The following is a 12,440-nucleotide window of genomic DNA, read 5'->3' as shown; positions in this document are numbered from 1 at the left end:
ATACACTGTACAGCAAGCGTACCTCCATTATACATACACTGTGACTGTACAGCAATCATACATCCATTATACATACACTGTACAGCAAGCATACCTCCATTATACATACACTGTGACTGTACAGCAATCATACATCCATTATACATACACTGTACAGCAATCATACATCCATTATACATACACTGTACAGCAAGCATACCTCCATTATACATACACTGTACAGCAATCATACCTCCATTATACATACACTGTACAGCAATCATACCTCCATTATACATACACTGTACAGCAAGAATACCTCCATTATACATACACTGTACAGCAAGCATACCTCCATTATACATAAACTGTGACTGTACAGCAATCATACATCCATTATACATACACTGTACAGCAAGCATACCTCCATTATACATACACTGTACAGCAATCATACATCCATTATAAATACACTGTGACTGTACAGCAATCATACATCCATTATAAATACACTGTGACTGTACAGCAATCATACATCCATTATACATACACTGTGACTGTACAGCAAGCATACCTCCATTATACATACACTGTACAGCAATCATACCTCCATTATACATACACTGTACAGCAATCATACCTCCATTATACATACACTGTACAGAAATCATACATTCATTATACATACACTGTACAGCAATCATACCTCCATTATACATACACTGTACAGCAATCATACATCCATTATACATACACTGTACAGCAATCATACATCCATTATACATACACTGTACAGCAACCATACCTCCATTATACATACACTGTACAGCAATCATACATTCATTATACATACACTGTACAGCAATCATACATTCATTATACATACACTGTACAGCAATCATACCTCCATTATACATACACTGTACAGCAATCATACATTCATTATACATACACTGTACAGCAATCATACATACATTATACATACACTGTACAGCAAGCATACCTCCATTATACATACACTGTACAGCAATCATACATTCAGTATACATACACTGTACAGCAATCATACATCCATTATACATACACTGTACAGCAAGCATACCTCCATTATACATACACTGTACAGCAATCATACCTCCATTATACATACACTGTACAGCAATTATACCTCCATTATACATACACTGTACAGAAATCATACATTCATTATACATACACTGTACAGCAATCATACCTCCATTATACATACACTGTACAGCAATCATACATCCATTATACATACACTGTACAGCAATCATACATCCATTATACATACACTGTACAGCAATCATACATCCATTATACATACACTGTACAGCAATCATACCTCCATTATACATACACTGTACAGCAATCACACATTCATTATACATACACTGTACAGCAAGCATACCTCCATTATACATACACTGTACAGCAATCATACATCCATTATACATACACTGTACAGCAATCATACATTCATTATACATACACTGTACAGCAATCGTACCTCTATTATACATACACTGTACAGCAATCATACATTCATTATACATACACTGTACAGCAATCATACATCCATTATACATACACTGTACAGCAAGCATACCTCCATTATACATACACTGTACAGCAATCATACATTCAGTATACATACACTGTACAGCAATCATACATCCATTATACATACACTGTACAGCAAGCATACCTCCATTATACATACACTGTACAGCAATCATACATTCATTATACATACACTGTACAGCAATCATACATCCATTATACATACACTGTACAGCAAGCATACCTCCATTATACATACACTGTACAGCAATCATACCTCCATTATACATACACTGTACAGCAATTATACCTCCATTATACATACACTGTACAGCAATCATACATTCATTATACATACACTGTACAGCAATCATACATCCATTATACATACACTGTACAGCAAGCATACCTCCATTATACATACACTGTACAGCAAGCATACCTCCATTATACATACACTGTACAGCAAGCATACCTCCATTATACATACACTGTACAGCAAGCATACCTCCATTATACATACACTGTACAGCAATCATACATCCATTATACATACACTGTACAGCAATCATACATTCATTATACATACACTGTACAGCAATCATACATCCATTATACATACACTGTACAGCAAGCATACCTCCATTATACATACACTGTACAGCAATCATACATTCATTATACATACACTGTACAGCAATCATACCTCTATTATACATACACTGTACAGCAATCATACATTCATTATACATACACTGTACAGCAATCATACATCCATTATACATACACTGTACAGCAAGCATACCTCCATTATACATACACTGTACAGCGATCATACATTCATTATACATACACTGTACAGCGATCATACATTCATTATACATACACTGTACAGCAATCATACATCCATTATACATACACTGTACAGCAAGCATACCTCCATTATACATACACTGTACAGCAATCATACATTCAGTATACATACACTGTGACTGTACAGCAATCATATATCCATTATACATACACTGTACAGCAATCATACATTCATTATACATACACTGTACAGCAATCATACATCCATTATACATACACTGTGTCTGTACAGCAATCATACATCCATTATACATACACTGTACAGCAATCATACATCCATTATACATACACTGTACAGCAATCATACATCCATTATACATACACTGTACAGCAAGCATACCTCCATTATACATACACTGTGACTGTACAGCAATCATACATCCATTATACATACACTGTACAGCAATCATACATCCATTATACATACACTATACAGCAAGCATACCTCGATTATACATAAACTGTACAGCAATCATACCTCCATTATACATACACTGTACAGCAATCATACCTCCATTATACATACACTGTACAGCAATCATACCTCCATTATACATACACTGTACAGCAAGAATACCTCCATTATACATACACTGTACAGCAAGCATACCTCCATTATACATAAACTGTGACTGTACAGCAATCATACATCCATTATACATACACTGTACAGCAAGCATACCTCCATTATACATACACTGTACAGCAATCATACATCCATTATAAATACACTGTGACTGTACAGCAATCATACATCCATTATACATACACTGTGACTGTACAGCAAGCATACCTCCATTATACATACACTGTACAGCAATCATACCTCCATTATACATACACTGTACAGCAATCATACCTCCATTATACATACACTGTACAGAAATCATACATTCATTATACATACACTGTACAGCAATCATACCTCCATTATACATACACTGTACAGCAATCATACATCCATTATACATACACTGTACAGCAATCATACATCCATTATACATACACTGTACAGCAACCATACCTCCATTATACATACACTGTACAGCAATCATACATTCATTATACATACACTGTACAGCAATCATACCTCCATTATACATACACTGTACAGCAATCATACATTCATTATACATACACTTTACAGCAATCATACATACATTATACATACACTGTACAGCAAGCATACCTCCATTATACATACACTGTACAGCAATCATACATTCAGTATACATACACTGTACAGCAATCATACATCCATTATACATACACTGTACAGCAAGCATACCTCCATTATACATACACTGTACAGCAAGCATACCTCCATTATACATACACTGTACAGCAATTATACCTCCATTATACATACACTGTACAGAAATCATACATTCATTATACATACACTGTACAGCAATCATACCTCCATTATACATACACTGTACAGCAATCATACATCCATTATACATACACTGTACAGCAAGCATACCTCCATTATACATACACTGTACAGCAAGCATACCTCCATTATACATACACTGTACAGCAAGCATACATCCATTATACATACACTGTACAGCAATCATACATTCATTATACATACACTGTACAGCAATCGTACCTCTATTATACATACACTGTACAGCAATCGTACCTCTATTATACATACACTGTACAGCAATCATACATCCATTATACATACACTGTACAGCAAGCATACCTCCATTATACATACACTGTACAGCAATCATACATTTATTATACATACACTGTACAGCAATCATACATCCATTATACATACACTGTACAGCAATCATACATCCATAATGCATACACTGTACAGCAATCATACATCCATTATACATACACTGTACAGCAAGCATACCTCCATTATACATACACTGTACAGCAATCATACATTCATTATACATACACTGTACAGCAATCATACATCCATTATACATACACTGTACAGCAATCATACATCCATTATACATACACTGTACAGCAATCATACATCCATTATACATACACTGTACAGCAATCATAAATCCATTATACATACACTGTACAACAATCATACCTCCATTATACATACACTGTACAGCAAGCATACCTCCATTATACATACACTGTACAGCAATCATAAATCCATTATTCATACACTGTACAGCAATCATACATCCATTATACATACACTGTACAGCAAGCATACATTCATAATACATACACAGTGACTGTACAGCAATCATACATCCATTATACATACACTGTACAGCAATCATACATTCATTATACATACACTGTACAGCAATCATACATCCATTATACATACACTGTGTCTGTACAGCAATCATACATCCATTATACATACACTGTACAGCAAGCATACCTCCATCATACATACACTGTACAGCAATCATACATTCAGTATACATACACTGTACAGCAATCATACATTCATTATACATACACTGTACAGCAAGCATGCCTCCATTATACACACACTGTACAGCAAGCATACCTCCATTATACATACACTGTACAGCAATCATACATCCATTATACATACACTGTACAGCAAGCATACCTCCATTATACATACACTGTACAGCAATCATACATTCATTATACATACACTGTACAGCAATCATACATCCATTATACATACATCGTACAGCAATCATACATCCATTATACATACACTGTACAGCAATCATACATCCATTATACATACACTGTACAGCAAGCATACCTCCATTATACATACACTGTACAGCAATCATACATTCATTATACATACACTGTACAGCAATAATACATCCATTATACATACACTGTACAGCAATCATACATTCATTATACATACACTGTACAGCAATCATACATCCATTATACATACACTGTACAGCAAGCATACCTCCATTATACATACACTGTACAGCAATCATACATTCATTATACATACACTGTACAGCAATCATACATCCATTATACATACACTGTACAGCAATCATACATTCATTATACATACACTGTACAGCAATCATACATCCATTATACATACACTGTACAGCAATCATACATCCATTATACATACACTGTACAGCAATCATACATCCATTATACATACACTGTACAACAATCATACCTCCATTATACATACACTGTACAGCAAGCATACCTCCATTATACATACACTGTGCAGCAATCATACATCCATTATACATACACTGTACAGCAATCATACATCCATTATACATACACTGACTGTACAGCAATCATACATCCATTATACATACACTGTGACTGTATAGCAATCAAACATCCATTATACATACACTGTACAGCAAGCGTACCTCCATTATACATACACTGTGACTGTACAGCAATCATACATCCATTATACATACACTGTACAGCAAGCATACCTCCATTATACATACCCTGTGACTGTACAGCAATCATACATCCATTATACATACACTGTACAGCAATCATACATCCATTATACATACACTGTACAGCAAGCATACCTCCATTATACATACACTGTACAGCAAGCATACCTCCATTATACATACACTGTACAGCAATCATACCTCCATTATACATACACTGTACAGCAATCATACCTCCATTATACATACACTGTACAGCAAGCATACCTCCATTATACATACACTGTACAGCAAGCATACCTCCATTATACATACACTGTGACTGTACAGCAATCATACATCCATCATACATACACTGTACAGCAAGCATACCTCCATTATACATAAACTGTACAGCAATCATACATCCATTATACATACACTGTGACTGAACAGCAAGCATACCTCCATTATACATACACTGACTGTACAGCAATCATACATCCATTATACATACACTATACAGCAAGCATACCTCCATTATACATACACTGTACAGCAAGCATACCTCCATTATACATACACTGTACAGCAAGCATACCTCCATTATACATACACTGTATAGCAATCATACCTCCATTATACATACACTGTACAGCAAGCATACCTCTATTATACATACACTGTACAGCAATCATACCTCCATTATACATACACTGTGACTGTACAGCAATCATACATCCAATCCATTAATAATGGATTGGATGTATGATTGTTGTACAGTCACAGACACAGTGTATGTATAATGGATGTATGATTGCTGTACAGTGTATGTATAATGGACAGGGCTGTCTTTAATTTTGATTGGACCCTGGGCAAGCAATTTTTTTGGGGGGCCCCCCGGTCCCCCACCCCCATCCCACACACACTCGGGATCAGTACAGGATCAGTAATGTAATGTATGTACACAGTGACCTCACCAGCAGAATAGTGAGTACAGCTCTGGAGAGAAGGTGTGTTCTGCTGAGCTCCAGAGTTTCCCAGAGAAGCAGTGATTTTCTTCCACCCCTCCCCAGGTGTGTGGCAGACACCTGGGTAGGTTTTCCTGCTATGGAGCCCCGGGAAGCTGGGGCTTCATCTTGCACCCCCCCCCCCCGTTCTCGGCTGGCGGGGTGTGCAAAGGAAAATGCAACAGCCAGTAGTCAGGATGGGGTGAGGAGATCCACCAGGGTCCACAGCCATGTGGGGCCCCCTCCCCGACCTCAGCTGGGAGCTGCAAAGCTTCCAGCAGAAGCTCATCCAGGCAGCGGAGTGGAAAGTCTGCATCATAGTTACATAGTTACAAAGTTACATAGTTAGTATGGTTGAAAAAAGACATACGTCCATCAAGTCCAACCAGGGGATTGAAGGGAAGGATGTAAGGGGATAAGGGAAAGGGATGTAGTTTTATAATTCTGCATAAGCTTTAATGTTATTTTGTTCCAGGAATGTATCTAACCCTGTTTTAAAGCTGTTAATTGTTCCTGCTGTGACCAGTTCCTGAGGTAGACCGTTCCATAAATTCACAGTCCTCACGGTAAAGAAGGCGTGCCGCCCCTTTAGACTAAACCTTTTCTTTTCCAGACGGAGGGAGTGCCCCCTCGTCCTTTGGGGGGGTTTAACCTGGAACAGTTTTTCTCCATATTTTTTGTATGGGCCATTAATATACTTATATACGTTTATCATATCCCCATATCCAGCCTGTTTCCTCAGAACCCCAGCAATGGGGGGTAAAGGGGCCCAAAGAATCCCTGGCCAGCTTTGGGTCCAAAATCCAGGCCAAGATGGCTCAGTATGAACAGCTCGGAAAACAACTAAGAGGCCTCAGAGAGGAGCTGAAGTTTGCAAGACTGTTGAGACCCAATTAGCTCCGAGCAGGCTATAACTACCCCTCCCCCTTACTACAATAATTAATTAAATAATAACTGACACAACAACAATTCAACTTTTCCGTGGGTGTGGATCGGCCACAGCTTTATTTATAAAATTACTTATATAAATAACAATTTAACTGTAACAAAGACACCGATTGGCTTCTTGCCAACCCGAGAGGTGCTGCCACACTATCCTGTGTGGAGGTCTACCCCGGGTTGACCCCGCTTTCACCGTCTTCTTACCGCCAAGCTGTGACTTACAATAAACAGAGATACAAAAAGGGAGGGAGGGAGGGCAAAACTCCGGGTCCTGGACAGATTGAGGGGGGAAGGGAGGCACCACAGCTATAAATACCCAGGGGAGGGCCTTTGAAAGCCCGGGAAACTATTAGACCCCTGATTGGTGCACTCCTTCCCCCCCACCCATGGGACATACCACTATAGTTAGCAACAAGTTTTTACAGGCGGGGGAGGGGGCTAAAAAACATTGCCTGTATATTTCTTAACCCCTTAACTGCTCACCAGTCAGGGGGCAAGCTAGTTATGCACAGCTTGCCCCTCCAGACTGTTGAGACCCAATTAGCTCCGAGCTGGCTATAACTACCCCTCCCCCTTACTACAATAATTAATTAAATAATAACTGACACAACAACAATTCAACTTTTCCGTGGGTGGGGATCGGCCACAGCTTTATTTATAAAATTACTTATATAAATAACAATTTAACTGTAACAAAGACACCGATTGGCTTCTTGCCAACCCAAGAGGTGCTGCCACACTGTCCTGTGTGGAGGTCTACCCCGGGTTGACCCCGCTTTCACCGTCTTCACCGTCCACCCAAGAGATACTGGATAGCCAACACCTGGGGCCAACTCAGCCCCCCGAACACACCCAACACATTTCCTCTCCAGGAAAGTCGCCCAACACATTTCCTCTCCAGGAAATTCTCCCAACACATAACCTCTCCAGGAAATCCGAGGTACCTGCCGCCAGGTCCTATGTTTTTGCATTTTATTTTATTTTTTGTAATTTTTATTTTTTTTGTATTCACTAACTCTTGTGTGAACTCATTTCTCAGACTCGCCCATACACCGAAGAGTGCCGCAGCACTCGCACCACCTTGCGGAAAGCCGCTCGCAAAACAAAAACACATGTGGGAAACATCAAACTGGGCGAAAATAGCAACGCAACAAGCAGATCGCCCGCGCCCCACGCGCTGCGCTACCCTCTCCGGAAACTGAGCCCTCTCCGCCGACACCGACACAAAAAGAGAGCGAATCCCAAACTCACAACACCCCCTCCTACAAAGAGAAGCCAAAACCCAAAACAGACAATCGAGGGCGGGGAGCATAAAAGAAAAAGAGGTGGGGGGGGAGGCCCCCACCGCAGTCCAATCAACAATAGGACGACAACAGGAAAAAACAGTCATTCGTGGACCCTCATGCAGCACAAGCTGTGTGTCCCAGATCGCCTAAGCAATCTCGGACCGACGGACCTGAAAACGCACAAAATAGGCACCCAAAAAACACATCAGACACCCAAGTGTCATGGAAGGAGACGAGGAGAAAGAAAGTGCCCCATCCACCTAGCCCCGAAAAAAGCCAGCGCAAAACCTCGGATCAGAAAAAACGACGCAAAAGCGACAACCAAAAATCCGACCCACAGCCGCCACCAAGCGACCCAAAAACTGATAGGAAAAAATGGTCGCCGACAGCAAGGCCACCCGCTCACGGGCCCAGCCCCTAGGTATACACCAACATCCCACCAACCGCAAAGCAGAAAAGAAAAATCACCCCCCGTCATGCGGCAACCTCACCCCACTGGATCGCAGCACAGTGGGAAAGCACCCTTTTTTTTTTTTTTTTTTTTGCACTGAGTAGTAGGTGATTCACATGAACAGGTGAAGATACCCAGCGTCACATACTAAGAATGTTAATTGGATACATGCAGAATACAGCCCAAATCTCGAACGTCCTTGGATAGGAGACACAGCAGTTAACTTATTTTATCACAGCCTATCAAAACGAAATAGGAAGTCAAACAGCAGAACCTTGTAGGTACAAAAAACAAAACCCCTATCCACAGACACACTTGGAACCTTCGGGACCCTCCTTGACTGTAGACATCCCGGCCTCCACACCAACCCCAACTACTCGCAAGCGCCTCACCGTGAGTGCGACCAAGTCGCAGGAGCCACTAAAGCGGACCAAGAAATACACCAATCTCCACGATGACCCACAGGCCGAAAATTTAACCACAACTGTATCACTCAGTCCTACCCCGGGACCCGAACCCGAGGTGGTCTCCCATTCCACAGCCACATGAGCAAACCTTCCGACTCCACCCGAGGGAGCAACCTCCGGAACCACTGCCAGAGAACGGGACAAAGCGTCAACACCCAATACCGACCCCAGGGAGTACAGCCGCAAAATAAACCTTATCTCCAAACAGCGAAGCACTAGGTGCAACAAGCCGAGCGCAGGAAGAAAGCCGAAAGAAAGAAATAATAACAGTGACAACGCCCCAAATGTCAGACCGACAAAACGCCCCCGATCACTCAAATCACACCCAAAAAAGAAAAGCATCACCAAATTATAGCGCAATCAAGCACAGGGGCCACGCCAACCCACACAGTACCGTTACAATCCTAGAACATGAACTGCTGAAGCAAGCACCCAAAGTCCCACAACCAACACCAAAGGAAAAAGCACAAACAAAAAACCCAAGCATGGCAGAAACCCACTGACTACCAAGACACCCAGTAGTAAACCACCCTGCAGCACCACTGGAAAACCAAAACACCACACCAACAACCAACCAAACCAGCCACACCCGGGAACAGAGCGAGCTCTCCATGAGCTGCAACGGGGGACTGAAAGCAGGCCTGTCCACTGCATCACGCCTGAAAAAAACCCAACCAACCGGAACGTCAGCCCTTAGTGCACCAGGGGCACATATGCGGGGGCACAGATACCACACACCCTCGGCGGCCAGAGACAACCTGCAGGAAAAAACTCCGCCCTGAACCACATTCCACGTGGAACATTCAGTAAACCAGCAAGGACCGGAACCGGGGCACATAGCGAGCCCTGAAGAAACCAAAACAGAGAAAACGCAATTACTCCCTGACCATAGGAAAGCAGCAAACCAAGGCCAACAAGGCATGCGGAAGACATGCTAATCTCCTCAAAATCGTTCCAATTTTAACATACATGCTGCCGAAGCGAGCACAAAATATGGACGCTTCACAAATTTGCATGTCAGCCTTGCAGCAACAAACCACACCCCAACAAGTGTAGAGCACAGGAGAATCACCCTCCGGAATACCACCACGAACAGAAGAAACCACACAGGCAAGACAAACGGAGACACAAGCAAAACCTACCCCCAGAGACTCAAGCGGAACCTACCCTCCGCCACATCAGCCAAAGCACCCAGCACGACATACAGGAGTCCCATGCCTACATGAGATTGGGCGAAACAGGAAAAAACAGCAGACAAATATACTAGGACAATGGAGCAGCGGAGAGAGACTACAACTTAAGATGGAGAGATAAACCAAACAAAGGGGGAGAAAACCCAAAGAAACAAAACCGTGACTGGGTGGCAGCCACCGATTCAGGAAAAGGAACATGCCTACGGGAGCTAAGTCAGCAAAACCCCGGCCACCTAGAGCGTAAGGCCAAAAGACCACACACCCAAGCGCGCACCGCAGAAAATGATACCCTACCAAAGCACCCCGTCAAGAAGAGACGTACCCAACTCACAACCAGAGACCAACACAGATATACACCCATATCCGAGACCCAAACTCAACAAACACACGGGAACAAAAGGACGAAAACACTACACAGACGTAGCAATAAGCACACAAACCAGGGAAGGGGCAAAGCCCCACATCAGAAGACTCACCAATTCCAGAAAATGGAGAAGCACAACAGAGGGAGGAACCACTTCACCACCGCCGCAGGCGTGGGACAAGGCACGCTGGAGACCGCCGGGTCGCGGGCACTCGGCCGCCGCACGGAACGGCGCCGGAAACCACGCCGGGAAAACAGCAGTAGAGGACTCTGAGGGAGAACCCTGCGGGAAGAACCGAAACACCTACTCCCCGCAGGTGAACAGAAGGCCCAAAAAACACCGCCTGTGCCGCCCCCCAGGACCAGAGCGAGAGCGGCGACAAATACGTCTATGCCCCCATCCGGCCCCAGAGGGGGGAAGAGCAACACGAAATCAGGGGAGCACTCCCTACCCCTCCACGGGGGGCATTGGAGAGGCAGGAGGAAGGAGGACAGCAGTGGCAGCAGTGGGGGAAGGGGGGGGGTTGGGAACTCGGGGCAGAGAGGTGATGGGGAGGCGTGGGGGGGGCGCAATGGATGCAAGAACCATGGGGAGCACTGGAAGAGCACGAGGAAAAAGGGGGAGGGGCAGCAGCAGCAGTGGGCAGGGGGGGAGTGCTAGTGTGGTGGGGGTAAGGAGCCGGGCAATGGAGTGGGGACGGTATGAGTGCTCATATAGTTGGCGTTGTGATCTGAAGCTGTCCGCAGTACCATTGTCGTTTCGATCAGAGTTTGAGATCGCTGTTTTTCATATTTACGGTATAAAAAGGGGTCAAAAATACGCTATTTTGGACTGTGAAATTTATTTATTCAAGTAATATTACTTATTTATGTATTTTATTCATTAATTAATAAATTTGTAATGTTTTTTTTTT

The 12,440-nt window shown here is 42.3% G+C and overlaps 1 protein-coding gene across 1 annotated transcript in view; it reads left to right on the top strand.

The window, feature by feature from the left end:
• LOC130334011 (uncharacterized) overlaps nucleotides 1–9,807 on the top strand; it is a 29,232-nt gene extending 19,425 nt beyond the window's left edge. Inside the window, exon 3 of the mRNA XM_056553885.1 lies at nucleotides 8,805–9,807. Coding sequence (XP_056409860.1) covers nucleotides 8,805–9,602 — 798 coding nt within the window. The 3' untranslated portion in view covers nucleotides 9,603–9,807. The remainder of the gene's footprint in view (nucleotides 1–8,804) is intronic.
• The last annotated feature ends 2,633 nt before the right edge of the window (nucleotides 9,808–12,440 follow it).

Source organism: Hyla sarda, unplaced genomic scaffold (assembly GCF_029499605.1).
Source record: "Hyla sarda isolate aHylSar1 unplaced genomic scaffold, aHylSar1.hap1 scaffold_427, whole genome shotgun sequence".
Taxonomy (NCBI): Eukaryota; Metazoa; Chordata; class Amphibia; order Anura; family Hylidae; genus Hyla; species Hyla sarda.
Note: the sequence above shows the minus strand (reverse complement) of the source record. Positions and strands in the feature narration are given on the sequence as shown.